This window comes from Heterocephalus glaber, unplaced genomic scaffold, assembly GCF_053883595.1.
Source record: "Heterocephalus glaber isolate CG9 unplaced genomic scaffold, H.glaber_assembly_v1.0 deba00000281, whole genome shotgun sequence".
Classification (NCBI taxonomy): Eukaryota; Metazoa; Chordata; class Mammalia; order Rodentia; family Bathyergidae; genus Heterocephalus; species Heterocephalus glaber.
This window is the reverse complement of record NW_028258139.1, coordinates 35,531,396-35,558,195: the sequence shown is the minus strand read 5'-3', so window position 1 is coordinate 35,558,195 and position 26,800 is coordinate 35,531,396. Positions and strand designations below refer to the sequence as shown.

General features: G+C 37.9%; 1 protein-coding gene and 1 long non-coding RNA gene across 10 annotated transcripts in view; one reads left to right on the top strand and one right to left on the bottom strand.

Moving 5' to 3' along the window:
- The window catches only part of Slc4a4 (solute carrier family 4 member 4), a 393,201-nt gene that overhangs the window by 323,828 nt on the left and 42,573 nt on the right, over positions 1-26,800 (top strand). For all 9 annotated transcript variants that reach the window (XM_087184461.1, XM_087184451.1, XM_087184464.1 and 6 more), the window contains 2 exons: positions 9,978-10,091; positions 11,807-11,968. In XM_087184461.1, coding sequence (XP_087040587.1) covers positions 9,978-10,091; positions 11,807-11,968 — 276 coding nt within the window. The remainder of the gene's footprint in view (positions 1-9,977; positions 10,092-11,806; positions 11,969-26,800) is intronic.
- LOC106008423 (uncharacterized) overlaps positions 24,423-26,800 on the bottom strand; it is a 25,106-nt gene continuing 22,728 nt past the window's right edge. The window contains exon 5 of the long non-coding RNA XR_001182776.3: positions 24,423-24,716. This is a non-coding gene — a long non-coding RNA (uncharacterized LOC106008423). The remainder of the gene's footprint in view (positions 24,717-26,800) is intronic.

Here is a 26,800-nt window from a genome sequence, read left to right as displayed (position 1 = left end):
ATACAGGGGGTAATTTCACTTCTTTTACACTGACTTAGGCATGTATTATGAGCTAGCATGTGATCTATTTTGGAGAATGACCCTTGTGCAGCTGAAAAGAATGTGTATTCTGATTTTGTGGGGTGTAACTCTCTGTAAATATATATTAAGTCCATTTGTTCAATAGCTTGTTTCAGCTCTTGAATTTTGTTAATTTTTTTGTCTAGATGATCTATCTATTTGTTATAGTGGGGTATTGAGGTCCCCCACTACAATTGTATTAGTGCTTATTTGGTTTCTCATGTCCGTTAATATTTGTTTTGTATAGTTGGGGGCATTTGTATTTGGTGCATATATATTTAGGATTGTTCCCTTCACAAGGATGTAGTGACCATCTTGGTCTCTGTTAATCAGTGTTGGCTTGAAATCTATTTTTTCTGCAAATAAGATTGCTACCCCTGCTTTTTTCTGGGTTCCTGTCATGTGGAGAGCCATTTTCCATCCTTTTACTTTCAGTCTATGAATTTCTTTTTGAGTTAGGTGTGTTTCTTGTATATAGCATATTGTTGCATTTTCCTTTTTAATCCATTCTGTCAGTCTACTTCTTTTGATTGGTGAATTGAGCCCATTAACATTGATAGTTATAATTGATAGATATTGACTCATCCTTGTCATGATGTTTTATTGTTGTTGGCTCTTATTTCTTTTTCCCCCTCTCCCTTTAGTTTCTTACCTTGCCTGGTGGCTTCCCTCTGTTGATCCTCATGGAGTTGTGACCATGGTTGCATTTTTCTAGGATATTGCTTAGAATTGTTTGGAGTGCTAGTTTGGTTTTTATGAAATTTCTCAGGTGTTCTTTGTCATGGAAGTATCTAATTTCCCCATCAATTTTGAAAGATAATTTTGCAGGATACAACAGTCTAGTTTGGAAGTTATTTTCTTTTAGGGCTCGAAATACTTGATTCCAGGCTCTTCTTGAGTTGAGGATTTGTGTTGAGAAGTCTGCCTTGATTCTGATGGGCTTTCCTTTATAGGTGATTTGTTTCTTTTCTCTGTCTGCCTGTAGGATTTTGTTCTTCTGTTCAGTTTCTGGGATCTTGACTATTATATGTCTAGGTATAGATTTTTTTTGATCGTGGCTAGGTGGAGTTCTATATGCCTCACTTATCTGTATGTCCAATTCTCTACCTCTGTCTGGGAAGCTTTCTACTATTACTTCTGTGAACAGTATTTTTATGTCAATTGTTCCTTCTCCTGTTTTTTCTTGGACTCCTATCAGTCTTAGGTTATTCTTCTTTGCATCATCTAGCAGCTGCTGAATTGATTTCTCATGGCTCCTTACTATTTTTAAGAGATTCTGTTTTCATGGTCCTTCACCACAATCCTGTCTTCTGTATCTGATATTCTATCTTCAGATTCTCTTAATCTGCTCTGCATGCTTTCGATGGAGTTTTTAATATCCTGAATATCTGTTTGAATCTGTTTCATGGATTCCATTTCTTTCTTATGCTGGGCATTCATGGCTTCCAGCATGATTCTGAGCTCATCCATTTTTTTTATCAGTTTCTGTTCTGGAGCCAGTAATCATGTCTTTCACTCTGCTCACCATGTCTGTAGTTATCTGGGAGATTATTTCTGTTTTGAATTTTTCTAGAGCCTCATTCATCTGTTTTGTTACTTCCTGTGTTATAAGTTCAGGGTGACCATTTTCAGACCTTTCCTCCTCATTTACCCCAGAATTTGCTTTTTGAGGGTGGAAGTCTGAGTTTGTGACTTGCTTAAATGTCTTCTCATTTTTGTTTTTGGTACTGTCCTTGGTTTAGTTCCTGGGTTGATATTTTGAAGTTGCTTATTCTAAGTATCTCTGTTGATGTATTTAGAACACTTATGGAATGGTTGCTTCTCAGAGGTGTCTTCCAGCTATAGCTGGTCTTTAAGTTTTGAGTCTCTAATGGCTCTGAGGCTATCTCATTTTCATTATACCAGGATGGACAACTGATTAGATCAATTACAACATCTTAGCCCAAGTGATGCAATCAGCAGCACTATAGCATCAAATACATCATTAGAGAATGACAATTTGTGGTAGTTATTAATCTATCACCTTTAAAAATGAAGGGCCTCCTTCAGCGTATATCTCTGCTGTCATAATAGACCACATGGGGAGCAGTGTGCAGTTATAAGTCAATGAGTCTCAGTAAACTAGTCCCAGACCCGTGAGATTCAGGCAGATTTCTGGCTGCATGTCCCAAGTTAAGCTCCCTGTCCACCAAGCATGGAGGTCTGCTGTGCCTTTATTGCAGAGATTCTCTTCACTTTTCCAGTGGGCTTATTTTCATCATGGAGCCTGAGAGAGTCCCTCTCTATGTTGTTCACTTCTGCAGCTCAGGACAATGGCTTTTATTTTCTCCTGTGCCTCCTGTCTTGGTCCCAAGCCTGTTCCGGTCGCAAGCCTGTCTTGGTCCAAGCCTGTCCTAGTCGCAAGCTGGTGGAGCAAGCCAGAGGAAGCAGGTCCCAGTCAGGCTGCAACTGCTTGGCCCCAGTGGGTCCTGCCCAGCCCACTTGGCCAAGCTGGGGCTGGTGGGTGTGCCCAGGGGTTCCTCCTCACCCTGTCTTGGTCCCAAGCCTGTCCTGGCCGCAAGCTGGTGGAGCAAGCCGGAGGAAGCCTTGACAGTGATTTTTAAGGAACCGGATTATAAGTGGAAAAAGTGTAGGGTTTCAGGAATTTAATGAAAATATAATGAGCATTTTACTTAAGTGATGAATTTTGTTTTTAATCCATGTAAAACTCAGAAAAATACTTAGAATTCCCTAGCTAATTATATTTTTAGAACCTCTATTCTTGGTTGACATTTTAACCTGGTACTATTTTATTAAAGTTGATGTGTTTAGTTTATAAACAATCCTTTATAAGAATCAGGTGACATTCACCTTCTGTTTTATTTTTCTGTCAGAAACTTTCTTGACAAATGGTAAAGTTGTCAGACTAAAACGAATATTATATTAAAAGTAAGTAGTAAATAATGAACATACGTTCCATGTCCCATTCTACTTTGGTAATATGGGTGACATTTGGTATAAAATATCAGGCCACATCATGCTATTGAAACTTCATTTAAAAAATGACTTTGCTGTCACTGAAAAGAGTCAAATTTTCAAATTCTTATATTGAGTCAAGGAAGTTGTTTAAAAAGTCAAATTTGCTTTTAATAAAAAATTAATTTTCATATTTATTTCATAAAGAATAGCAATGGGATATGTAATCATAAATATAATTTAGTCTGTAAAACATTTCATAATTACAGACATTTCAGTTCTTATTGATAGATGATGTAAAACCACAGCTAACTTGAATTGATCCCAAATGAAAATAAGATCGGAAACAATGATTGGCCAGAACACTGAGAGACTTCTAAAGTTGATGTGCAGGAGATCTATGTTTAGAAGTCACTTCGACTGTGGTACCCTATTGGTCCAGGGAATTTCCAGCTTACTCATCTATCATAGAGAAGTTAACTGCACTGATGCCCACTTACCAGTACAAAATGGCCTTTTATCCCATGGGCCTTCTATCACAATCCAGGTCATCTAATTTATACACATGACTTGTGCCTTAGTTACTGTCTTTACCTGATGCAACTTAAAGGATCAAAGCTTTTGATTCACAGTTTGTAGAGGTTTCAGTCCATAGCCACTGGCAAAGTGGCATGGTAGCAGGGCATCACAGAGGAGAAACAGCTCATGGGGGCGGGCAGACAGGAAGCAGAAAGAGATCAAGGGAGGAGGAGGGAGATAGACCCTTCCAGGACAGGGCCCCAGTGACCACCTCTTCCCACCAGGCTTCACCTCCCACATCACATTTAGCTGTAAACTCATCAGTGGACTCATCTACTCCTAAGTATCATGCTCCCATGATCCACTCATCTCCCCAAATCCCCATCTATGAGCATAGAAGATTCCAGAGGGACATCTAGATATAAAACACAACAACTTGCTAATAATTTTTTAACTTTTATTTGTGTATCATAATATGAATTATAGAACCATCTTTTCAGGAACTAAAACTCTTTATTATGATTTTTTCTTTTTAGTTACATCTAAGAAGAGCCTAGGACAGTGTCAAGGAATTTTAATAATTGGGTTTTAATTAATGAATTTTATTGTTAGGACTTTGACCAATATTTAATCTAATGTCACCTCTGAGTTTCTGTCAAGTGCTCACTCATCTTCACCCTTCTTTATTTTTTTGATACTGGGGATCAAACTCGGGACCTTGCACTTGTGAGGCAGGCAGCGGAACCACTGAGCTAAATCCCTAGCCCAATCTTCACCCTTCTTGAATGCTTCTGAGAACAGGAACCTGGTATCCCACAGGCCTTCTTACAGAAACACAAATTTACTTTTCTGCCTTTGTCCACAGAGTCTGCATTCACCTTCTGGAGCTACACAGAACAAGTTAGTTTCTCTTTCCTGGAACAGACTTCACATGTTAAAAGACAGATTCTTCCTACGGTGTTTGGAGGCCTACCATAACTCTCCTTGTGGTGTGTTTTCTAAGTCCCCACTCCTCTGCTTACCCTTCTTTAGATGAGCACCACATTTTCAATTTAAGAGCATGACCAGATTGGGACATGGAATTTCCCGTGTGGTTTGATTATGTCTCCTGGTACACACACATTATGTTCCTTGTCCACTGCCCAGTTTTGAGGTAGGATGGAAGGTCTGTCAGTGATTGCCAAAGCCTCAGCATCGCCCCCCGCCCCTAGCCCTCATTAGGTCTGCTCCTCTTCTGGTAGACTTCTATCACACCGTAGCCCCATCCAGATTGATTGTCCAGTCTGGTCCACTTTCTTTCTCAAATCTCCCTAATGTGAAGCTTATGGCCTCAGAATCCTAGAATATAAACCAGACTTGACTTTTATTGAATTCTGCATATGGCAAGGATTATTACTATTGTTATGAGTAATGTTGACGCTTCTTTCTTTTTTTGGTACTGGGGATCGAACTTGGGTCCTTGCGCTTGCACAGCAGGCGACGAAACCACTGAGCTAAATCCCCGGCCCGATGCTTCTTTCTTTGTAGGGCTTTATAGCATTGGCTACTAAGAGGATCAAATTGCAAAATTATCAGGGCATTTTGTGTCTCTTTGTGATTTCCAAAAGTCACATATTTGTCTGGTGTGCTTTTTCTTCATCTAGAATAAATGCTTTTTTATACTTTTGTTTAGCATTTTCCAGGCACCACAATCATTAGAGGAATTGACATCCTGGACTAATATTTCTTGGGAGCCTGAGGGTACCCCCTGTTGTCCTCAGCTCCATCCACTGAGCTCTGTGCAGCAGGGGCCTTGTCCCCTCTGTGATTTAGGAACAGCTGTGGTCCTTGTAAAGTGAAAACCAAATGTCCTCTGGGGCTCCAGAGCAACCAAATTTATTTTTCCCCTTGTAAATTAAGTAGCTTCTCACAGTTAGTGTCTCTATGATTATGACTCAATAATTAACATGGTATCATCCTTCATAAAATGTATGATTTATTAGGTTGTTTTTACTCAAGAATAATAGAACAGTGTATGTTTGTTTAAATTGCCTTTCGCATTCACTTAATTTCTTCTTTGTTTTGGTCATTTAAATATTTCAGCTGGCTGCTTCTTACTGCATTAATTGAGATATTGTCTAATCAGTTCTTCAGAGGACAGAAATATTTTCTTCTCTTCATGTTTCTAGTTAAAAAATAGTAAGCAAAATTAAAGACCTAGGAACTAGTCTGATATAAAGTGGGCCTTTATAGTCTCTATTGAGACATACTTCTCTTTGCCTCTCATAAATTGAGGTCAGAATTATCATATGTTGTAGCATATCCACATAGTAAAAAATGTACCAGGATACCAAGCCCTTGATATCTTTGAATAATCATAATTTGTACTCTCTTAGATTGGGAAAATTTATTTTCCTAGTATGTAGAAATTTAGCCTGGAGCAACTTAGCATTTAATATGAATGGACCATTGAAGTGATGATGTTTGTCCAAACTAAATGCGAGGCATCTGAGACCATAGGACTGGGCATTAAACCTTGTGGGAACAAATTTTCTCATGAATACTCTTGTGCTTCTACTTTTAATCATTATCAGTAATCACTAGGAGAGAATGAGGAACTATGAGTTTCTTCCTTGGTTTCTGTATTAATATATTTAGCTACATAAAAGCATCTTTTAGAAAGAGATCTACTTTGATGAAATGAAAGGGAGACAAACAAACAATAAAAGGCAATCATAAACTTTTCTTCCAAATGAGTCTAGAAATGTGAGAATGGCCCAAAGAAAGCAATTCTTATCTCCTTAAAAACTTGACTCAAAGCTCCTGTACACAGACCTGAGTGCATCTAGTGGGTTGTCTGTTCAGTACTTGACATCTTTAGGGCACTTTATCTTCTACTGTGCCAGTTTTGCCTTTTTCAAATTAAAGTTTAATTTTAGTTCAGAGTAAAACCTGAATAGCTTGCTGAAATAGCACCCTACCTGCCTTCTCTAATTGGAGGATTTAGAGTCAAATACAAAAGCAGCCTGGGAAAAATTGATTTCCTTGACTAGATGTTTAAACTGGATCCAATGTTGTAGAAATGGATGTCTTACTTATATAGTCTCTCCAGGAGAGACTTCTTCTGTAACTAAAGTGTATTACACAATTTAAGGGGAAGGAAGAGGAAATAGAAGTATTTTATACAGAATCTGTCACCCTGATTGTGATTTTTAATGAGAGTAAGCAACCGTATTAACAGTGTAGTTTTCCCCCCATAAATTTTAAGAATGATAATCCTGTCATATATTAGCATTTGTCTTTTTAGCTACTAGTGTACCTGTATTATAGTAGTTCCACACATAGCGAGATTACTATTTCCTTGGAATTCTACCAAGATATATATGTATACAATACATATCATGTGTGCATATATATTGATTTATGTTAGTTACTAGTTTCTTATGACTGTTTTATCAAATTAATACAAGCTTGATGACTTAAAACAACAAAAGTAGATTTGGGAGGTTGTGACTGGACATCAAAACTGAGATATGGAAGTAAGATGTCTGAAACTGGTCTTACCAGGTTAAAGTCAAGGTGAGGTAGGGCTGTGATCTGGAAGTGTCCAGCTTGTCTGGATTGCCTGCATTACTTGGTACATGGCCTCTTCCTTCAACTAGAAATCCAGCAACAAAGTCAAGTTTTTCTCCCACTTCATCACTGATGCTCATCCTCTTACCTCCGGTGTTCATTTACAAGGACCCTTGTGATTACAGTGGTACCACCTGGACAACTTGGAATAATCTCCCCAGTCTCAAGATCTTCTGTTTAGGAAGCTTAATTCTGTCTTTAACCTAATTCTCTCACCATGTAATGTTATATATTCAAAGCTTATGGGAATTAAGATGTGGACATCTGTAGGGGAATATGATACTTTATTCCACCTACCATTTTGTCAGGCCTACATTTTAGCAGGGTTACTGTGATGCTACCCCTACAGAGTACCAAAAGGGAGTCGACTATATAATCATATTGAAAGCTAATGCAGTAAACCATAAAAAATTAACTGGAGTAATAATAGTAAGGGAAGTGGTGAGATAACAGATTTATTTTCAAGATAATTTGCAAGCTTTTTAGATGTAAGATCTGAGAGAAAGAGAAGAGTCCAGTGAGCTTTAGATTTTGCTTAAACAATTGGGAAAATTAAGCTGCCATTAATTAAGATTGAGAAAAATACTGAAAAAGCAGGGTTAGGGTATCAGTGGTAGTGTTGGCTGGGCTGAGGAAGGGGAGGTTGGGGGAGAGCAAGCACGTAATTTTTGACATAATCTTGAGATGTCTATAAGAAATCCAAGTAGAGGTGTCAGAGAGTTAGATAGATGATTCCGGAATTTAGAAGAATGGTCTTTCCTGGAGATATAAAATTCTTATTCTTCGGCTTGTTGAAGGTAGTTTAAAACACAAGACTAAAGGAGCTCACTTATGGTGAAATAGAGGAGAGAAGAGAGCAGGCTGAATTCTGGAGTTCTCCAACCGTAAGGCTGTGGAGTGGTTGAAAAGAACCCAGCAAAGAAGACAGAGAAGCCAGTGATTAGAATGAAAAGCATATATTCTAGATCTGATTTCTGAAATATTTTCAGAACATCAAAGTATTATTGGATCAGAAGATGAAAGCTGATATATTCTAGTCAGTTGCTTTTGAAAAATTATACTGGCTGGTTGAACTCTTACAATACAGATTTCCTGCTGTAGGAGTCCATTCTGTGTCCCTTATTAGTTCTGTTAGTATTCTCTAACCATGTAACATTTGGTCTAAGAAGTTTAATGAGGCACTATTGAGAAACGTATTAATGTCATCTTTAGAGGGTGATCTAGTTACATAGGATCTGTATTAAATACAGGAATTCAGAATGGAGCAAGAAATTTTGTTGCTTCATTAAGCTGCAGAAATTAGTTTTAGGATTTTTGACAACTTTACATTTTTTAACAACCACAGTGGTGACAAATTGCTTTTCCTTTAAGTATAGGTTTAATTTATAACAATATTCTTTTCTCCAGTCAATTGTATGTTGTTGAATATAGTGAAAACTGGTAAATTGATATAACATTCTAGAAGGTAATTTGGCACATGTACCTAAAAAGCCTTAGATTTTTATATACACATTAACAAAATAATTCTGCTGATGGGAATTTATTACAAGGAAATAGTCTTAGATATGTGCAAAGATTTCTTTATGGAATTATTTATTATGGTGAAAAATTAAAAACAATCTAAATAGTACAGTGTTATAAAAATAGGTTTTGGGATATCTATTCAATGTACAGTCATTAATAATCATTATTATAGAAAATGTCAAGTGAGATAGAAAAAAAGAAAAAGGATACACAATCATATGTGGAACACTATGTGAACACTATATGTGAACAGGTGTATACATAAAAGTTTAATATATTTATAAATGTTAAAGTTTATTCCTAGGTAGTTTTTCCAACATTTTTCACTAAATATTCTTAAATGAACATTATTAAATTTGAAAAAAGAAAAAACAGAAATTTTAAAGAAGATGAAATCACAGATCCTTCAGACATATGTCTGAAGGTTAATTTGCTGCTCAGTCTTTGTTCAGTAATAAAATTATAGAAGGAATTTTAAAATTATTTGGAACCTTAACAACATCACTAAAATAAATGAATAGCTTCCCAAAGAGAGTAAGTAGTTGGAAAGGCAACACTTATTTGGATTTGAAAGTTCTGGAATTCTGGGGAGAGACTTGGGATGTGTTTTAGATGGAGGCATAATTTACATAGTGAAATACATACATTATAAGTATACAAGTTTTAACAAATGTGCATATTTGTTTAACTAATATGCAAATCAAAATATAGTTGGTATGTTGGTATGAAAAAAGATTTCTCTGCAGGCGTTATCATACCTTCAATAATGCAATTTAGAGGGTACTTTCTATTTGTTTGCACTTGGATCATGTGCCTTGATTTCTGTCTCATGGAATATATAGGGCCAAGTGAGAAGCTCCACCATTGGACCTTCAGTGATGGTGTCCAGTTTGGCCTGTTGGTTTTGCAGGGTGTTCAACTTGTGGGAAGCTGAAAATTCCTCCTCTTGCACTTCCCAGGTGCCTGATAGAGATTCTCATCAAGCAGCTCTGTCCTCTAGCAGAGCCAGAGGTTTTGATCCTATGCACTGGACCATCGCTTGTACACCATTCTGAGTGTATATTCTGTTTGCTCTCCATGACGCACACATACTCCCTGCTGTCCTGTAGAATCATGTTACATCTGGCTAGGTGATAAAGTAATACTAAAGCAATTTATTAAAAATCTATTTGAGACCTTCTCAATTTGTTGATGAAACTGTTATTGTAGATTGTTTGCAAGTACAGGGTTCTTGACTTGATTGAAACATAGGCAAATATATGTATGTGGAGATAAATGGTCTCTTGTTTCTTTTTCATTTTTTCCAGGCAAGAAAACTGATCAGTGATTTTGCAATTATTTTGTCCATTCTCATATTTTGTGTAATAGATGCCCTGGTAGGTGTGGACACTCCAAAACTAATTGTGCCTAGCGAGTTCAAGGTAAGTGAATGTTTATCTTTCAATTGTTCCTTGAGCTTTTTGGCCTTCTTTCCTTTCTCCTGTTCTAGTTTATTGTGTCTCTCTCAGTTAGTTTTATACAATTATCCATTTTTCTTTTTATCAAGAGCATTCCCTTATTAGGCTCATAATACATTTAATCTAATTAATTTAGTAAGATTAAGTGCAAAGACTAGGATCAAATGGATGGCTCATATTGATTTTTATTTTAAAATAATACAACATTACAAATTATTCCTTATACTTTTGAATGTTTTTAAATATCACCTTGATCCACATAATTATTCTGGGAAGAATGCAACATAACTAACCTCATTCTTATTTCATAAAATTGAGATTGAAATTCATAAAAATTAAGTAAAATGCCCAAGATTACCAAACTATTGGCATCAAGGATTAAAGTTCCAACCCCAGTCTCTAGACTCTTAATCCATTGTTCTTTACACACAAATAAACTCCCTGTCAGATACATTCACATTCAGTGTAGATTTAACTGTTACAAAGAAGGTATAAAAATTATTTTAAGAATCTATTTTTATATCCAGGTGTAGTGGATAAAATCTACATTTCATTCATTTTGAAATTATCAGTCTTCCATTACAAGTCTTTCATCTATTTTCTCGAACATTTCTTACTCTCTCCATAATCAAGATCATACACATGCTAAGAAATATCAAGCACACTGCAGCTTTAGTATAATAACTACTCAGTGGGGAAGGGATATATATCTCACAGAAAATAATATCTTTGTCATTGTGCTATCACGTATTTATCAGCAAGTTCTCATTCAATCAGTCATTAGTTCATTGAAGCCAACACTTATGAAATATTTACTTTCAGCCAAATTCTATACTAGGGGCTTGAAATGCATGAATTAACAAAACAAAGTATGTTCCCTTATGCACCCTCACACAGTAAAGGAGGTAAAAGGTGAAATGGCTCAGGAATGGAGTTATGAGCAAGGGAGGTACACAGTGGAAATACTGTCAGAAAAGCAGTGAGACTTTCTCCATGGAAAATCTGGAGAAAATAATTTGTAGATAGAACTCTGTTTTAATTTCTTTATCTACATTGTTTAAAATAAGGAAATAGGTAGTTTTTTTCTGTAATAGACGTATATGTGATCTACTGCCAGAAGATGAACTATTTCTGAGGATTTAATGAGTTCTGGATATTTTTCATACCTAAAGCAAACGATCAGATGTTTAAATTAGTTGTTATATAAAAATATTTATATTTCTTTATATGTTATATTATGAAGCTATCATAATTTGACAGTAGCGTAAACAACTTCAGTATAATTGCTAAAATTCAGAAACAGAATTCATCATGGGCTTTATAGTTTCTTGCTCTCTTTATTGAATACTAAACTTGGGATTTTCTTCTAGATACCCCTTAAATTTAAATCACTTTCTTCTATCCTGAGTCCTTAAATTATCCCAAAAATACAAAATAGCATCCCCAGCTGTCTCAGCATCCCATATTTTTTTTTCTTTATTTTCTTTAAACATTACCTCAAAAATTGTATCCTTTGGGAAGATTCTTGGTGAAGAATCTTTCTACAGCTAATAATTGTTTCTGTTTTTCTAACATGTTGTCTCTCCCCAAATAAAAGTATGTATCCTTCATTGCTTTTTCACCAAGTAACACATATTAACTTGATTTTGTTCTGAAAAGTGTTCTCTTTCTGCTTTAAGCCAACAAGTCCATATCGAGGCTGGTTTGTCCCCCCATTTGGAGGAAACCCCTGGTGGGTGTACCTGGCTGCTGCTATTCCTGCATTGTTGGTCACCATTCTTATTTTCATGGACCAGCAAATCACTGCTGTAATTGTAAACAGAAAAGAACATAAGCTCAAGGTAAGTGTCTATAATAACAGTTATCATTGTTTGGTACTTGAAAACACTGATTCAAAACCAAGAGAATTGTATTGGAAGTTATACTATACCTAATGTTCCATGGGACTTGGTAGAATTAATGACTGCCTTGGGTTGACACAGGTCCTCAATATAATATCTTTGGGAGAACAAATTTACGCCTACATAAATGCTTCAAGTTATGTTTCTGTCACTATCAAAGAGTAAGTATAATTTAGTACTTAACTGTAGTCACCCTACTTCTGATTTTAATGTGGTAATTGTCATTAATGAAGACAAGGACAATGAAAGATTTCAGTAAGGTATACTAAGGACCTACTCTCTGTTCAGTCAACTCAAGTTTATTCTTTTCTTTTATTCAAAAAAGTTTTAGGAGCCAGGGATATAGCTCAGTGGTACAGTGCTTGCTAGGCTTGCACCAGGCTCTGGGTTTAATCTCCAACATCACTGAAAATATTGTACATATTTATGGGGTTCAGTTTGGAAATTTTCAATGTGTAATGGTCAAATCAAGGTAATTAGCATTTTATCTCTTTAAACATTTATAATTTCTGTGTTTTGGGAAATTGAAGATTTATTCTTAAAGCATATTCAGGTAGTTCATGAATATAAACTATTGGTAAGCATATCTATTTTTTGTCCTCAAATATTTATCTTAGGATGGTGCTGTCCACAAAGCAGGTGAAAATACTTTATTTTGTACATTTAGGTTTCTAAAAATTAGTTATGAGTTTAAAGAAAATGCTTTAGAGGTCTGGGCTGTCTTTCAAGAGGGCTGCCTAAAATGTTCCTCTACCTCTAGTAATTTTTTAGGTCACAAAGGATTTCAAAAATACCACTTGGAAAAGTGAAGTATGAATGATAACACTAATAAGAACTGTAAGTGCATGGGTACCTACTATAAGTTAAGGCATGTTTATATTATATATTAACTCATTAACTTTTTATAACTACTGTATAAAGGAATCATGAAAATGCATTAGACTCAGTCACCCAGAAGGAAGAGAGGAAATTACTTACAACTGAGTTCAGCAAAAGTTTAGCAGAAGGAAAAATCCAGGAAATGGGGAAAAATGATTTGACTATGGAAATCCATTAGGTAGAGGAATAAGAGAGATGAGAAGGATTCAGGTAAACTGTCCAATTGGAACCATGGATCATGGTGAGAAAGGTGTAAATACCACAATAGGACTGGGAAAAGAAGAATATCAAAAGTTTTGCTCAAAGAAGAGATGTTTAGGTTTTGAAAGTTTGGGGGGAGAGAAAGCTGAGAGTGATGAAGTGGTTTCAAAGTATATGACTAATTTCTAAAACATCAAAGATGACTTTCATCTGATCTTTGGGTGCTGGAGTACAGGGTACATCTCATCCGTGTCAATGTTTGTATTGTTGGAGGATGACACAGGATGTTGTGAAGTGGAAGACATGAAAGAATTGAAGTTAAAAAGAAAGTGTACACCTGTCCTGGGGACCAGCTTGAGAATAACTTGAATTTCAAAAGAAGGCAGTTTGTGGAATCATGAAAATAAGTTATATATGATCTCACCTAATGTGGGAAGTTAGAGAAAGAGACTTTCACCTTAGCTCAAACATCTTATTGGACATGATAATGCATGCTTGTAATCCCAACACTCTGGAAAGCTGAGGAAGGAGCATCCCAAGTTTGAGTCTAGCCTGGACAAATTAGCAATTTAGGGATAATGTGTCTCAAGAAAAACATTGTCAGTATTTTAAAAATTGCCTACCACTTTATCATTTCCTTTGCTCGTTATTTTTCTTGTGTTTCAAATATTCCCGTTTGGAATAACTATTTCCCATACACAGTATTTCCTTACCAGAATTTAAAAAGTTCCTCCTATGAATGGTCTTTGGTAATCAACTCACTCATTTCTGTTTGCCTGTGTTTTTGTCTTTGAGCCTTTTTTTTTTTTTGGCACGGGGGATCTAACTTGGGTCCTTGCACTTGTGCAGCGTCTTACCCTTATTTTGAAAGGTCCTTCCTCTGGATATATAATTTCAGGTTGAAAGATATTTTCTTTCAGCACTTAAAAGCTATTTTTACATTATTTCTGATTTCCATAAAAGTGAATTATTGGTATAATTCTCATTTTTATACATCTCTTTTTCTGGGTATTTTTATGATCTTTTTGTGTCTGTTTTGGAGTTTCACTTCAATCTGTGTAGGCACAGATTTCAAATATTGGATTTTTTTGGCTTTTTGAATCTGAGTATTAGTATCTTATCAATTATAGAATTTTGTAAGTCTTTGAAACATTCAAATGCTAATATATCCTTTTGGAATTCCAAGTAGAAATTTATCTTACATTCCCATTTCATGTTCCTTGTCTGTTAACCTTTTTTTTTTAAATAACATTTCCATCCTTTATGTTCTCTATGATATGTTTTGGGTAATTTTTTCAGATCTTCTTGCTTTTTGATTGTGTGATTTTAAAGCAGAGAGTATTCCATACCTGTTATCAAAGTCTATTAAACATGTAAATGTTTAATTTATGGGAAGGTATAAGAAAGTCTTATCAACCTGAGAACTATTTTTATTTATCCCTAAAAATATATTCTGTTATTTTGAAAAGTGACAAACCCAGGTAACACCAGACATTTATCGGCCCACTTCATTAACAATCTTGTCATGGTTAACACTGGGCCATCTGAACCCCCATCTTCTCATTGTCTCTCTAAAATACTTCAGAGGAAGTCTAGACTGCTTGCTATATTATCCATAAATAATAGAGGGTGTGGATTTCTAAGGGTAATCTTTTATAAAAACACAGCCATGTTGCCATTCTAAGTCTAAAAAAAGTTGACATTCTAAACAACTCAATATCAACCAATAAAATTGAAAATGTAATTAAAAACTTATCAACTAAGAAAAGCCCGGGCCCTGATGGCTTCACTGCTGAATTCTATAAGACATTTAGAGAGGAACTGCTGTCACTATGGTTTAAACTCTTCAATGAAATTGAAAGGGAAGCAATACTCCCAAATTCATTCCTGGAAGCAAGCATCACCTTGATCCCCAAAGCAGAGAAAGACCCAACCAAAAAGGAGAACTATAGGCCAATCTCACTAATGAACATAGATGCAAAAATCCTTAAGAAGATACTGGCAAATAGAATGCAGAAGATCATCAAGAAGATCATACACCCTGATCAAGTGGGATTTATCCCAGGGATGCAGGGATGGTTCAACATATGCAAATCAATCAATGTAATACACTATATCAATAGCGCCAAGGACAAAAACCATATGATTATCTCCATAGAAGCAGAAAAAGCATTTGACAAAATCCAACATGCATTTATGATAAAAACCCTACAAAAAATTGGAATACATGGTCTCTACCTCAAACTGATAAAAGCCATCTATGAAAAACCAACAGCCAATATCATACTAAATGGTCAAAAACTGAAATCCTTCACACTAAAATCAGGAACAAGACAAGGATGGCCACCATCACCACTCTTGTTCAATATAGTTCTGGAAACATTAGCCATGGCAATTAGACAAGAGAAAGAAATAAAAGGAACAAAGATAGGAAATGAAGTCAAATTGTCATTATTTGCAGATGACATGATACTTTATATAGAAGACCCTAAGAACTCCACCAAAAGTCTTCTAGACTTAATAACCAAATTTAGTCAAGTAGCTGGTTACAAGGTGAACACACAAAAATCAATAGCTTTCCTCTACACAAATGACACTCTCACTGAGAGAGAAATAGGACAAAAAATTCCTTTCACAATAGCATCCAAAAAACTGAAATACCTAGGAATCAACCTAACGAAAGAAATCAAAGACCTCTTCTCTGAAAACTATACCACTCTGAAAAGAGAGATTGAAGATGATATCAGAAAATGGACAGACATCCCCTGCTCCTGGGTAGGAAGTAGGAAGGATCAATATAGTGAAAATGGCCAAACTTCCAAAACTGCTATGTAGATTCATTGCAATTCCAGTTGAGATCTCAGTAGCATACTTCATGGACCTTGAGAAAACAATCCAAAAATTCATTTGGAACAAGAAGAGACCCAGAATAGCAAAAGCAAATCTAGGTAACAGAGACATGGCAGAGGGTATCACAAGCCCCAAGCTGCAATTATACTACAAAACTACTGTGATAAAAACAGCATGGTACTGGCAAAGAAACAGACCTGAGGACCAGTGGAACAGATTAGAAGATGCAGAAACAATGCCAGACACACTCAGCCATCTCATCTTTGATAAAGGAGCCAAACACCCTCACTGGAGGAAAGATAGCCTCTTTAATAAATGGTGCTGGAAAAATTGGATTTCAACTCGCCAAAGATTAAAACTAGACCTATATCTCTCGCCATGCACTAAACTAAAATCAAAATGGATTAAAGATCTAAATATTAAAATAGGAATGCTGAACCAATTGGAATAGAGGTTAGGTAGAACTCTTGAAGACATCAGTGCAGGAAGAGATTTTATGAATAAAACCTCAGTTGCCCGTGAACTAGCACAAACAATCAACAAGTGGGATCTCTTCTTATTAAAAACCTTCTGCACAGCAAGAGAAACCACTAGCAGTGTGAAGAGACAACCCACAATGTGGGAAAAAATCTTCACCTGCTCTTCCTCAGACAAAGGTCTACTATCTCGAATCTATAAAGAACTTAAAAAGATCAGACCTCCCAAATTTAAAGACCCAATCTGAAAATGGGCATCTGAAATGAACAGACATTTCTCAAACAAGGAAGTAGAAATAGCAAATAAATACATGAAAAAATGTTCAACATCACTGGTCATTTGAGAGATGCAAATGAAAACAATGCTGAGATTCCACTTCACTCCAGAAAGAATGGCTGCTATCGTGAAATCAGCCAATAACAAATGCTGGTGGGGCTGTGGGGAAAGAGGAACCCTGCTCCACAGCTGGTGGGAGTGTACACTGGTGCAGCCACTGTGGAAATCAGTATGGAGATACCTCAAAGAACTAGGACTGGAAGTCCCATTTGACCCCCCTATTCCCCTGCTGGGGATCTTCCTCAAAGAATTAAAAGAATCATACCACAGTGATATATGTGTGCCCATGTTCATAGCAGCACAGTTGTGATAGCTAAAACTTGGAAACAGCCCAAATGCCCATCAACTGGAGACTGGATAAAGAAAATGTGGGGTTTCTTTATAAAATGGAGTACTACTCAGCCATAAAAAATGAGAAATTAGAGACATTTATACCTAAGTGGATGCACATTGAGGTGGTACTCTTAAGTGAAATAAATAGGACACACATGTCTAAATACCAAATAGTTTCTCTCATGTGAGAAACTGAAAGTGTAAATAAGGACTAAAATGTATTATAGATAATGTGAAATAAGAAAAGGGGCAAAGGGGAAGGAAGTGGGAGGACTAGCGGAAAGGATAGAAGGGAATGGGATTAATATGAGAAAATGGAAAAATAGGAACAAAATCTTTGTAAATAGGGAGGAATGGAGGGGTTGAAGGGAGAGCTGGGCAAGGGTGAAAAATAAGAACCAAGAGGGACTATGTAAAGGTGCAAATTTCCAATGATGAATGTCATTATATTGTATACCTAAAATGTACCAATGATTAGAATGAATAATCAATAATGCAAAATAGGAAGAAAAGATCCAAAAGGGTAGGGGTAGTGTGAGGGGTAGGGGAAAGGAAAGAAGGGAAAGAAAAAATGATGAGAAATGGAAAAAATGGAAACAAAGTCTTTGTAAATAGGGAAGGGTGGAGGGGGTGAAGGGAGGGCTAGGAATGGGGAAAAGATAAGAACCAAGATGCATTATGTAAAGGTACAATTCCCAATGAGAAATGTAATTGTGTTGTATAACTAAAATGTACCAATAAAAGAAATTTAACAAAAAAAAAGTTGACAAAATTCCTTAATAATATCAAATATATTGTTAATACTAAAGTTTTAAGGTGACATAATAAACTATAATATATGATTTATTTGTTTAAATCAAAATTCAAATAAAGATTGTATATTATTGTCGTAAATCCTTCATGAACTTTTAATCTATACATTTTTCCCTTCATCATTTTTTTAGTTTCCCTTGGAAGTTGTTTGTTGGGGACAAGGAGGTTGCTTGTTCTGCTAGTCTTTCGCTGTATACCAGTCATCTGACAATTTCGTGTCTTAACACAATAACAGAAATCTTTGCTATCATCTGCCTCCTTGTTTCCTATCATCTATCTCTTTTATTTCTTTGTAAATTATTTATACTTAGAGTTTCTCATCCAAGAAAAACTATGTGATATTTAACCTTGAGGTCTCTCTTGCAGCTGCAGTCAGGTAGTGAGTAGGAGCTGGATTTGGGGATTGTCCATGGTGGCTTACTTACCCACATGGCTCACATGTTCAGCACATGATATTCCTTGAGTTATCTGCTGCCTTCCCTTTGCCTCCATGTTTCTGTACATCTATACCTACATACTTATGTATGTAAAATACACGCATACACCTATATGTGATAGATATGTGGATGTGCCCCCCCCCCAATATGGCATCTCATCCTGCAGGGTCTGTCCCAGCATGGTGACTGGGTTATCAGTTCATGGGTAGCTGATTCCTGAGAAGTAGGCGGTGGTTGATGCCTGGCTGTTCAGTGTTTACACCTGCGGCTGGGACAGCTCTGCTTCTTCACTTTCCGCAGTCAGTTCGCCAAAATAGTCTCAGGAGCAGCCTGCATTCAAGGTTCTGGAAAGGAATCTGCTTTTTGAGTGAGTAAAATACATTTCCCATTGAGAAAAATCTATGAGATAGGAGGTATTTTCCAGTCAGTGTTGGAAAATAAAATCTGCTACATTTAAATGGTCATTGGATTTGGAAGCTTGTGCGTGTGTGTGTGTGTGTGTGTGTGTGTGTGTGTGTGTGTGTGTGTGAGAGAGAGAGAGAGAGAGAGAGAGAGAGAGAGGGACTGAGACTAAGGCTACAACAACGTAAAACTTCATTTTTGGCTTGATATTTTCCAGGCCACAGGAGTAATGTGAATTCCAGCCCCAAACCTACTTGCAGATTTATAGTTAGAAATGTCCTTGGGTTTTCTTTTCTTTTCTTTTGTCCTTATACTCAGTGGCAAGGCTGAAGGAGGCATTGAGTCTCACTGGCTTTCTCTGTAGAATATTGTTTTCTGGTTTACTGACTTGGCATGCCAGGCCGAGGATATCCTAGTTTTATTCTGGATGGTATTCCCTTCTTGGTTCTTTTCCTATCACCCAGCAGGGGTTCCTGCTCCCAGAGTTCAGTGACCTCTCTAATTCAGGCCCAAGACCAGGAGTGTGGGCACCATCTCTCAGGGATGCTTCAAGCTCTGGGGTTGAATGACCCTGTGGACATTTTCCTCCTACTTGATATTGTTTTTGTCCCCATTTGTTTCTCTTACTTTATTACATATAAGCCTTGGTTTTTAAAAGATTTTGTTTTTTGGTGTTTTGTTGGCTATTTTTTAATGTTTTGTTTTGGAAAGGAAATATCGACTAATACATCTTTATTCTGAAAAAAATTGGAAACAAATTCCTAATTTTAATCTGTGGCTGGACAGATTTGTTATGTATCTTTGGAGGTAATCACTTATGGTCTTTTGCTCATTGTTTTCTTTTGATAAAATGCTAAACTTAGAATTTAGCAAATTTAGGATTGATCAAATGTCGAAAATTTTATTCCCTATTCCTCATATAAAGCATTAGATAGCTAAGGTGTATTTCCCTCTGAGAGTAAAAGTTGAGTGTATAAAAGAAGTTTTCATCACTTTTGGAATTGCTTATTTGAAATCCTTTTTTGCATAGTGATTGTTATGGAACAAGCATTGCCTTTGCCACACATCTATTGATACCAGTGGACATTTCATCCTGACTCAAAGGATTTCACTCTGAAAATTGTTCTGTTCACATATTGTTATGAAATGAGAACTGTGGAATGTGAAAAGTGGAGACTGTAAAACTGTAAACGACCTTATCTGCTATGAAATTGGTTCATAGGAGAACCCTGCCACAGTGACGGGGTGGCAGTGCTGTGACATTAGAAGCAGATGTCACTGGTGGCGTTTGCTTTGGCTCCGTGTCCTGTGGCTCTGGCTGGCTGCTCTGTTTGGGATGGGATCCACCTTTCCACTCTGCTGAACAGCTCTGTGTTGAGGCAGGGATGCCAGGGCACTGGCTTCTTTTGGCCATTGTTTTGGTTGCTTATGTGCTGCGTTATCCCCGCAGAGTGCTCAGAAGCAAACTATGTGCAACGAGGTCATGACTTCCCCAAGGTCTTCCCTGAGTCAGTGCAGAGGCAGGAGCAGAGTTGGCGGCAGAGAAACTCCTTACAAAGACGATTTCAGGAGTGTTACAGATCGAGTGTGGGAGGGAATGTCACTTAAGATGGGAATCCAGAAATAGATATTAGATAGTTACGGCAACCAATTTTCCCTGATATTTTATGGTTATACTCTTAATTCAAATGTGTGGGTTTTTTTCATAACTTCCAAATCCCTACTTGGCCCTGTACTTTTCCTTTCTATTCCTGCTGTCATAACCTAAGAACCAATCCTTTTATTTCATGCCTGGATTTTTGTATTGATTTTGTCATGAATTAATAACCAACTTTCCTGGATTCATTCCAAAAGCATTAATTTTTTAAAAATGCCGTTCATATTTGTTAGTCCTACATTTCTAGTCCTTTACACCTTGGCCTTCCAAGCTTTTACTTCTTGAAGAATGTCTGTTTTCCTTAGTCTGTGAGTTAAGGCAACTTGTGAGATGACCTCAGCCTAAATTTAAAGTGATTCTCACCAAATACTAGTCAGTTCTCTGGGCAAATGACCTGTCAGTTTCTCCTGAAACCTGTTTCTTCTGCTCAGTTCTCTGGCTAGGAAACTTCTCCCCACTCTTCACTAATTGCTATTTATCAGATCCTCTCTATCCTTTTAGATCTTCCAAATACAGAACCTCTCAGTGTCGCCTTCCTCTGCTCCTAACATAATTTGCATTGCTCTTGTTTTTTGTTTTTCTTAGTACACTTGTATTATTTCGTGGCACTGGTCCTGTGATATTTTACCCAGCATTCACTTTGTGTAATTACCTTATCTCCTTTTTTGGGCCAAAATGTTTCCAAGGTGAGGCCCACAGCTTATTTTTCTTTTCAGCTCCTTGGTGGCCTACCATAGTCCTGTATGGTAGACTCAATTAATGCGCAGAGCTATAGGATTTTATTATGTTCGGCCGCATGGTTCTCACACTGTGTGAGATGAGTGATAACTGAGAAATGGGCAGGCCTGTCCCAGATCTCACAGTGTGTGCTTGTGTGGTCAGAGCCCTGTGTGGCTGTTATCACTGCAGGGAGTCTTGGTGGTTCATTTCTGACACACAACCACACTTCAGCCTCTGTCCTTGTCCTCATGACTCCTGCAAACCTGTGGGTAGCTCTTATAATGTATACAACTGTTTATAATGTGTACAGCACATTATAATTTTTGCAGAAGTTTGGGTCCCCTCCTCTAATCGTGAGCCCCTTGCTGGAAGGCACTATATATCCATGTACTATGTATGTCCTATACATATACACACATACACACATATACACACAGACATACACACATATGCATACGTATACACATATGCATACATACACATACATACACATACACATACCCATATACAAATACTCTACCTTGGCCATTAGTGTCCTAATAATCAGCGTGTTGTCTGGTTCCTGGTGGGCTCCTAGAATGAGTGCTTTTTCTGGGTCTCTGCTGCTCCTGACCCTTCTTTTGTTATCATCTTTGTACCAAATGTGAACCTTAGGCTGCTAGGCTAACCTTTTTCTTTTGTAGGTTTTTATTTCTACAGACTCAGTCCCAAATTATTTTTTGTTCTATATCAACAGAACACATACAGTTTCAAAGGGAAATAAAGTTTCCACTCAATACCCTTGCACTTAAAATAACCTTGTTTCAGAAAATAGAACATCCTTTGGTTTATATTCATGAAGACAGGGACATTTGTAGACTTTAAAGGTCTTAACCTCTTGAACAATTATTTAGTGCTTGCTGTGTACAGAACATGTGTTAAATGTTGATGATAATTATTCTTCCTTGAAGGAATGTACTGGATTTTCCTCATTCACCACATAGATCTACCACTGGGGCTGGAATTGATCGGGGCTTCCTATGTGATTTGTCTTTGCATATACATTAAATCATTCATTGTCATCTCTGACTTCAACTAATAACCTGCATTCTCTGAAACACAGGTATTCTTTCTTATTGTTTTATTTAACACAGAATAGGTGTTCCACAAATGTTTATGAATAATAATTTCCCATGCAAAGATCTGAGCAAATGCAGAAGCCCTGAAGCAGAAAGGAGCTTGGTGTATTGAGGCAGGAATAGCAGGCAGTGATACTGGAACACAGGGAATTAGTGATTTGAGATAAAGTCAAAGTTAGTGGGGTCAGATGACATAGAACAAAATTTCTCAACTGCAGCATTCCTGACTGTAAGTTTAGTTGGTGGTTTAACTGTCTGTACATCATAGGACAGTACATGCGGGCTGCACCTCCCTACTTTGTAACACTGTAAAATGTCTGCAGACATTCCAGATGCCTCTTTGGGTAGCTGGGGCTGAAGAACACTGCTGTAGCAGCTTACATGGGGAGTAAACTCAGTAAAAACAGTGACTGTTTCACCCTATTCAGTTTTTATTCTAAGGGAAACAAGAAGCCACTGGAGGGTTTTGAGCAGGGAAGTACCTTGTAATGATTTAGATTTTAGAGAGATGACTCTTCAAGGAAAGTGGGTTCTCAGGGCCAAGAGTAAAGCAGGGAGTTTGGTGGCAAGAGCAGCCCTAGGGCTGAGGGCCTGGGCAGTGTGAGGAGGAAGGGAAACATGAAGGGAGAGAATGGGTTTAAACTGTCAAGGAGCAGGCATAAAGCAGTTTGAAGAGCAGCACAGCAACAGCTTCTCCAACATGTGTTTGGCTTCCGAATCTTCACAGCAGTAGTTTGTGGTACCAAGTGTTCTCCACCACAGCTTTTACCATTCTTCTCAACAAATATGTATACCAAGCTTAATGTGTGTAGGACACAGGACGATGTGGTAAGCTCTGTACACTGAGATTTGGCAAAATAAAGTCATTGCTTTTTCCTGTTTGGACTCAGTCTTCTTAAGATCTCCTCCCCTGTGCTGTTACTTTAAACTGCATCATCTGCCTGATTATGGCATATTCTCCTGTCTGACCTCTGTCTTCAAACTTGACCACTTCTACTACAAATCAACAGAACTGTCCTTCTAAACTGAAATCGGATCCTATCACCTACCTGCCAAAAACCCTTCACTGAATTCCCATTGTTTTTATGATTTAAAAAATTCCAAAGCCTTTAGAATTTTAAAAGTTCTTAACCTTGTTAGCCTAATTTCTTATCTCTACCAACTCTTTCATTTTCTCAGAATGGTCTACCACCCATTTTGCCTGTTCTGCTGCTTGCTCTTATCAGCTCCCAGTTCATTATGGCTCACTCAGGATTCACTTAAATACCACCTTTTTGGGGCTGAGTTTGGTACCCCTCCTGGGTGCTCCTTGGTATGAGCTCACCGCTACTGTAGACCTTTACGACTGATGTATTATGAAGGCCTGCTATTGATCTGGCCCTACCTCCACAGGAAAGCACTTGAGGGCAAGTGTGTTCGCTGTAATTTTACTTCTAGGGTCTAGAAGAGTACCTTTAAATGAATGAATTAAAATTGACCCATCAGATGTTTATCTAGAATGTTGACTCTGGTGGGCACTATGACAGGTGCCAGAGTTTTGGTGGTGAACAAAAAACATACATGGTCTCTGTTCTTATGGAGCTTCTGATACCTGAGGTAGAGAAATAAAACTCAAATAATCATGTAGAATGTGACATTGAAGATATAGCTGGTGCCATGAAGGAGAAGTTATGGTGTATTGAGAAGAGTTGACCTAGGATGGGAGGTGCAGAGAGCTTCCAGAGGTACAGGAACTTCTACTGAGATAGAAAACATCAGTGAGAATTAGCTAAGTGATGCTGGGTGGGAGGAAGTCAAGGAAATCACTGTGTGATTCCAGGAGGAGGAGGTAACCAGGCAGGTGTGTGTGTGTGTGTGTGTGTGTGTGTGTGTGTGTGTCTGCAATAACAGATGGGGAGTTGAAGCTGAAGAGGGAGGTCAAGGTAGATGGAAGAGGCCTTCAGTTCATGATATTTTTCCCTTCTTTTTAAGAACATCAAGAAGTCTCAGCATGGTGGACGGAAAGAAGCCTTTTTTGGGGGGGAGGTGCCAGGATTGAACCCAGGGCCTTCACATTGAGTTATATCCTTAACATTTAAATTTTTTTAAATTTTGAAACAGGGTCTCACTAGGTTGCCCACTGTGGTCTGGAACTTGTGATCCTCCTGCCTCAGCCTCCTAGAGTGCTGAGATTCAGTGGAAATAATACTTTTTGAAGGAGAACAGAGTAATCAAGTGTCCATAATTATTTTATCCTAGAATTTTTATTTATTCTGATGGTTATGCACATTTGCCTTCATATTCTGTGATCTGATCCTTTTCCACCCTCATTGGTGATTTGTGGTTCCTTTGTGCTTGTCTTCAGTTAGCTAACTCAGATTTATGTCCTTTGAGATTAAGCTGGCCCAAGGTAGTATGCCTGATGCTCTCTAGGACAGCTTTTCCTTTGGTCCATTGATCTGGCCAGCATGCACATTGTACATTCTCTAGAAACAAGATGGGAGTATGCATATTCATTGTTATGTTGATAGCTCTAACAGGACTTGAAGGCTTTGTCCTAAATAGGGCTTGAAGCTATGTGATGTTTCCAGCTGTCGTCCTCCCTCCTCCCTTAAGTGTTGCACTTGTATACCAGTTAACAAAGTCTTCATTTTTATATGGCTAGTTAAGAGTTTATAGTCATCCTCTGGGAACATGTGTACGTGGTACTTGTTATTCTTTTTTTTAAACAAAATTTTATTGAGAATCAATTGTGCAGCATGTACTCTAATGACTTAGGGGGATTCAGAATAAAAGAGATAAAAAGACAGTCCAGGTGCTCGTGTAGTACATACATATGATTCAGACATCAGTGAGAGTGCTGTGACTGTGACAGAGAGGCATGACGTGGAAAGTAGCGGACGCAAAGGAGATCTAACTTGTTGATTCAGCTAACCTGGGCTGGGGCAGATGAATCATCAGAGAAGTCGATGCTAGCTTAGCTCTTGAGGGTAGATAAGGCTGGGCCAAGGAGAAATGTGAAGAGAAGACTGCTGCAGGTGGAGAGGCCCTTGGACAGGCACCCTTGAGCACTAGTGAGTGAACCCCATCTGAGGCACTGCATGTGGAGGAAAGTGGTGCTGGTGGTGGAAGACTCAGGAAGGGAGAGGGGAGGTTGAGGCTGTGTATGCTGATGCCCCAGAACAGTCATCAGACAGGCACACAGGCAGGAGGAATCAGGTCCCAGACTTGACTTGAAGTGCAGCCAGAATCCACCACTCCCTGCCCACTGTGCAGCTGCTGCCCTGGCCCTCACAGATACCTGCAGCAGCGATAATGGCAGGAGCTTCCTGACTAGCGTTGCTGACCTCTACTTACTCAGTCTGTACCCAGTACTGCAGTCAGAAAGTACAGGACACAGCAAGTCCTCTCACCCTTCCGTTTCACTCTCCCATTATGCTCAGTGTACAAGCCTGAGGTCTTCCCTTCTTAGTATTTATTACTTCTTATGATACTTGCATATTCAAGAAGATTGCTTGTTTGTGTGATTTATTGTTATTTCCCTCTATAAACAAATTTCACAAGGGTGGGAATTTTTGTCTCTTTTATTTGCAGATATGTTACCAGCAGCTAGAACCATGCCTGGTACTAAGTTGAGAGTCAATATTTGTGGAAAGAATGAATGCCTGAGATCCCCGATATAGCGTGATATTCACCACCTTAATCATTATTGAATGTGTTTATTTCAGATCATCCCACATTGGCTTTCCTTTCCTCCACCTTACTCTATTCCTTACTTCCTGATTTTGTTTCTTACATTGTATATTAACCTCTTTATCCCATGAGCAGATTTTTATTCTCAGCCAATCCTGGACCAAATGAGCACAAGCCTTTCTTCCTTGTCCAGTGCCCCTTACCTGCTATGTGCTCTCTGAAAAATGATTACACCCAGGTGTGCAAACAGGGGTAGAATCTCTTGGCATTTCAGTAAGGGGAGAGCAGTGTTCTCACAAAGTGTCACAGGATCTGAATGATAACAGACACGGGTTCCTGGTGTAAATCACAGCTTCCCGTGGAGAGCGGCCTCTCCATTCCTTGGAAGGGTCACACTCTGACCTCAGGGTGTGCTTGCATGCAGTGAGCGTGGACTGCTCTGTTCCCTTAAGCTCCAGAGGGGAATCAAGCATTTGACTTCTTCACAAACAGAGCAGAGAAATACAGCCATAGAATAACACCGTGGAGACATTTAACGATATTTATCTAGTGAGTAGAAGAACTAGACCTTGTGTTATATTGTCTGCTCTTGTGGTCAGTAAATGTTATGTGGCTGTTGGACAGTGACTGAAGTCAACCTCTCTAAGGGGCTATTAATTACCTTAATGATTATGAGTAAGTGGCTTTTAGCAATTATTGTCCTAGTCTGTGAAAGGTAAGAATGGTCTTCATACCATATCAGGGTTATTTGGGGATCTTTAGTCTACATGTATGTACTCAGCACCAACTTCATGTACTCATTCATCCTAAACGCTCCCCAGTGGAGAATGCAGAGTAGAGTGCCCGCCCCTCACCCTTGTCATCACACCCTGCAGTA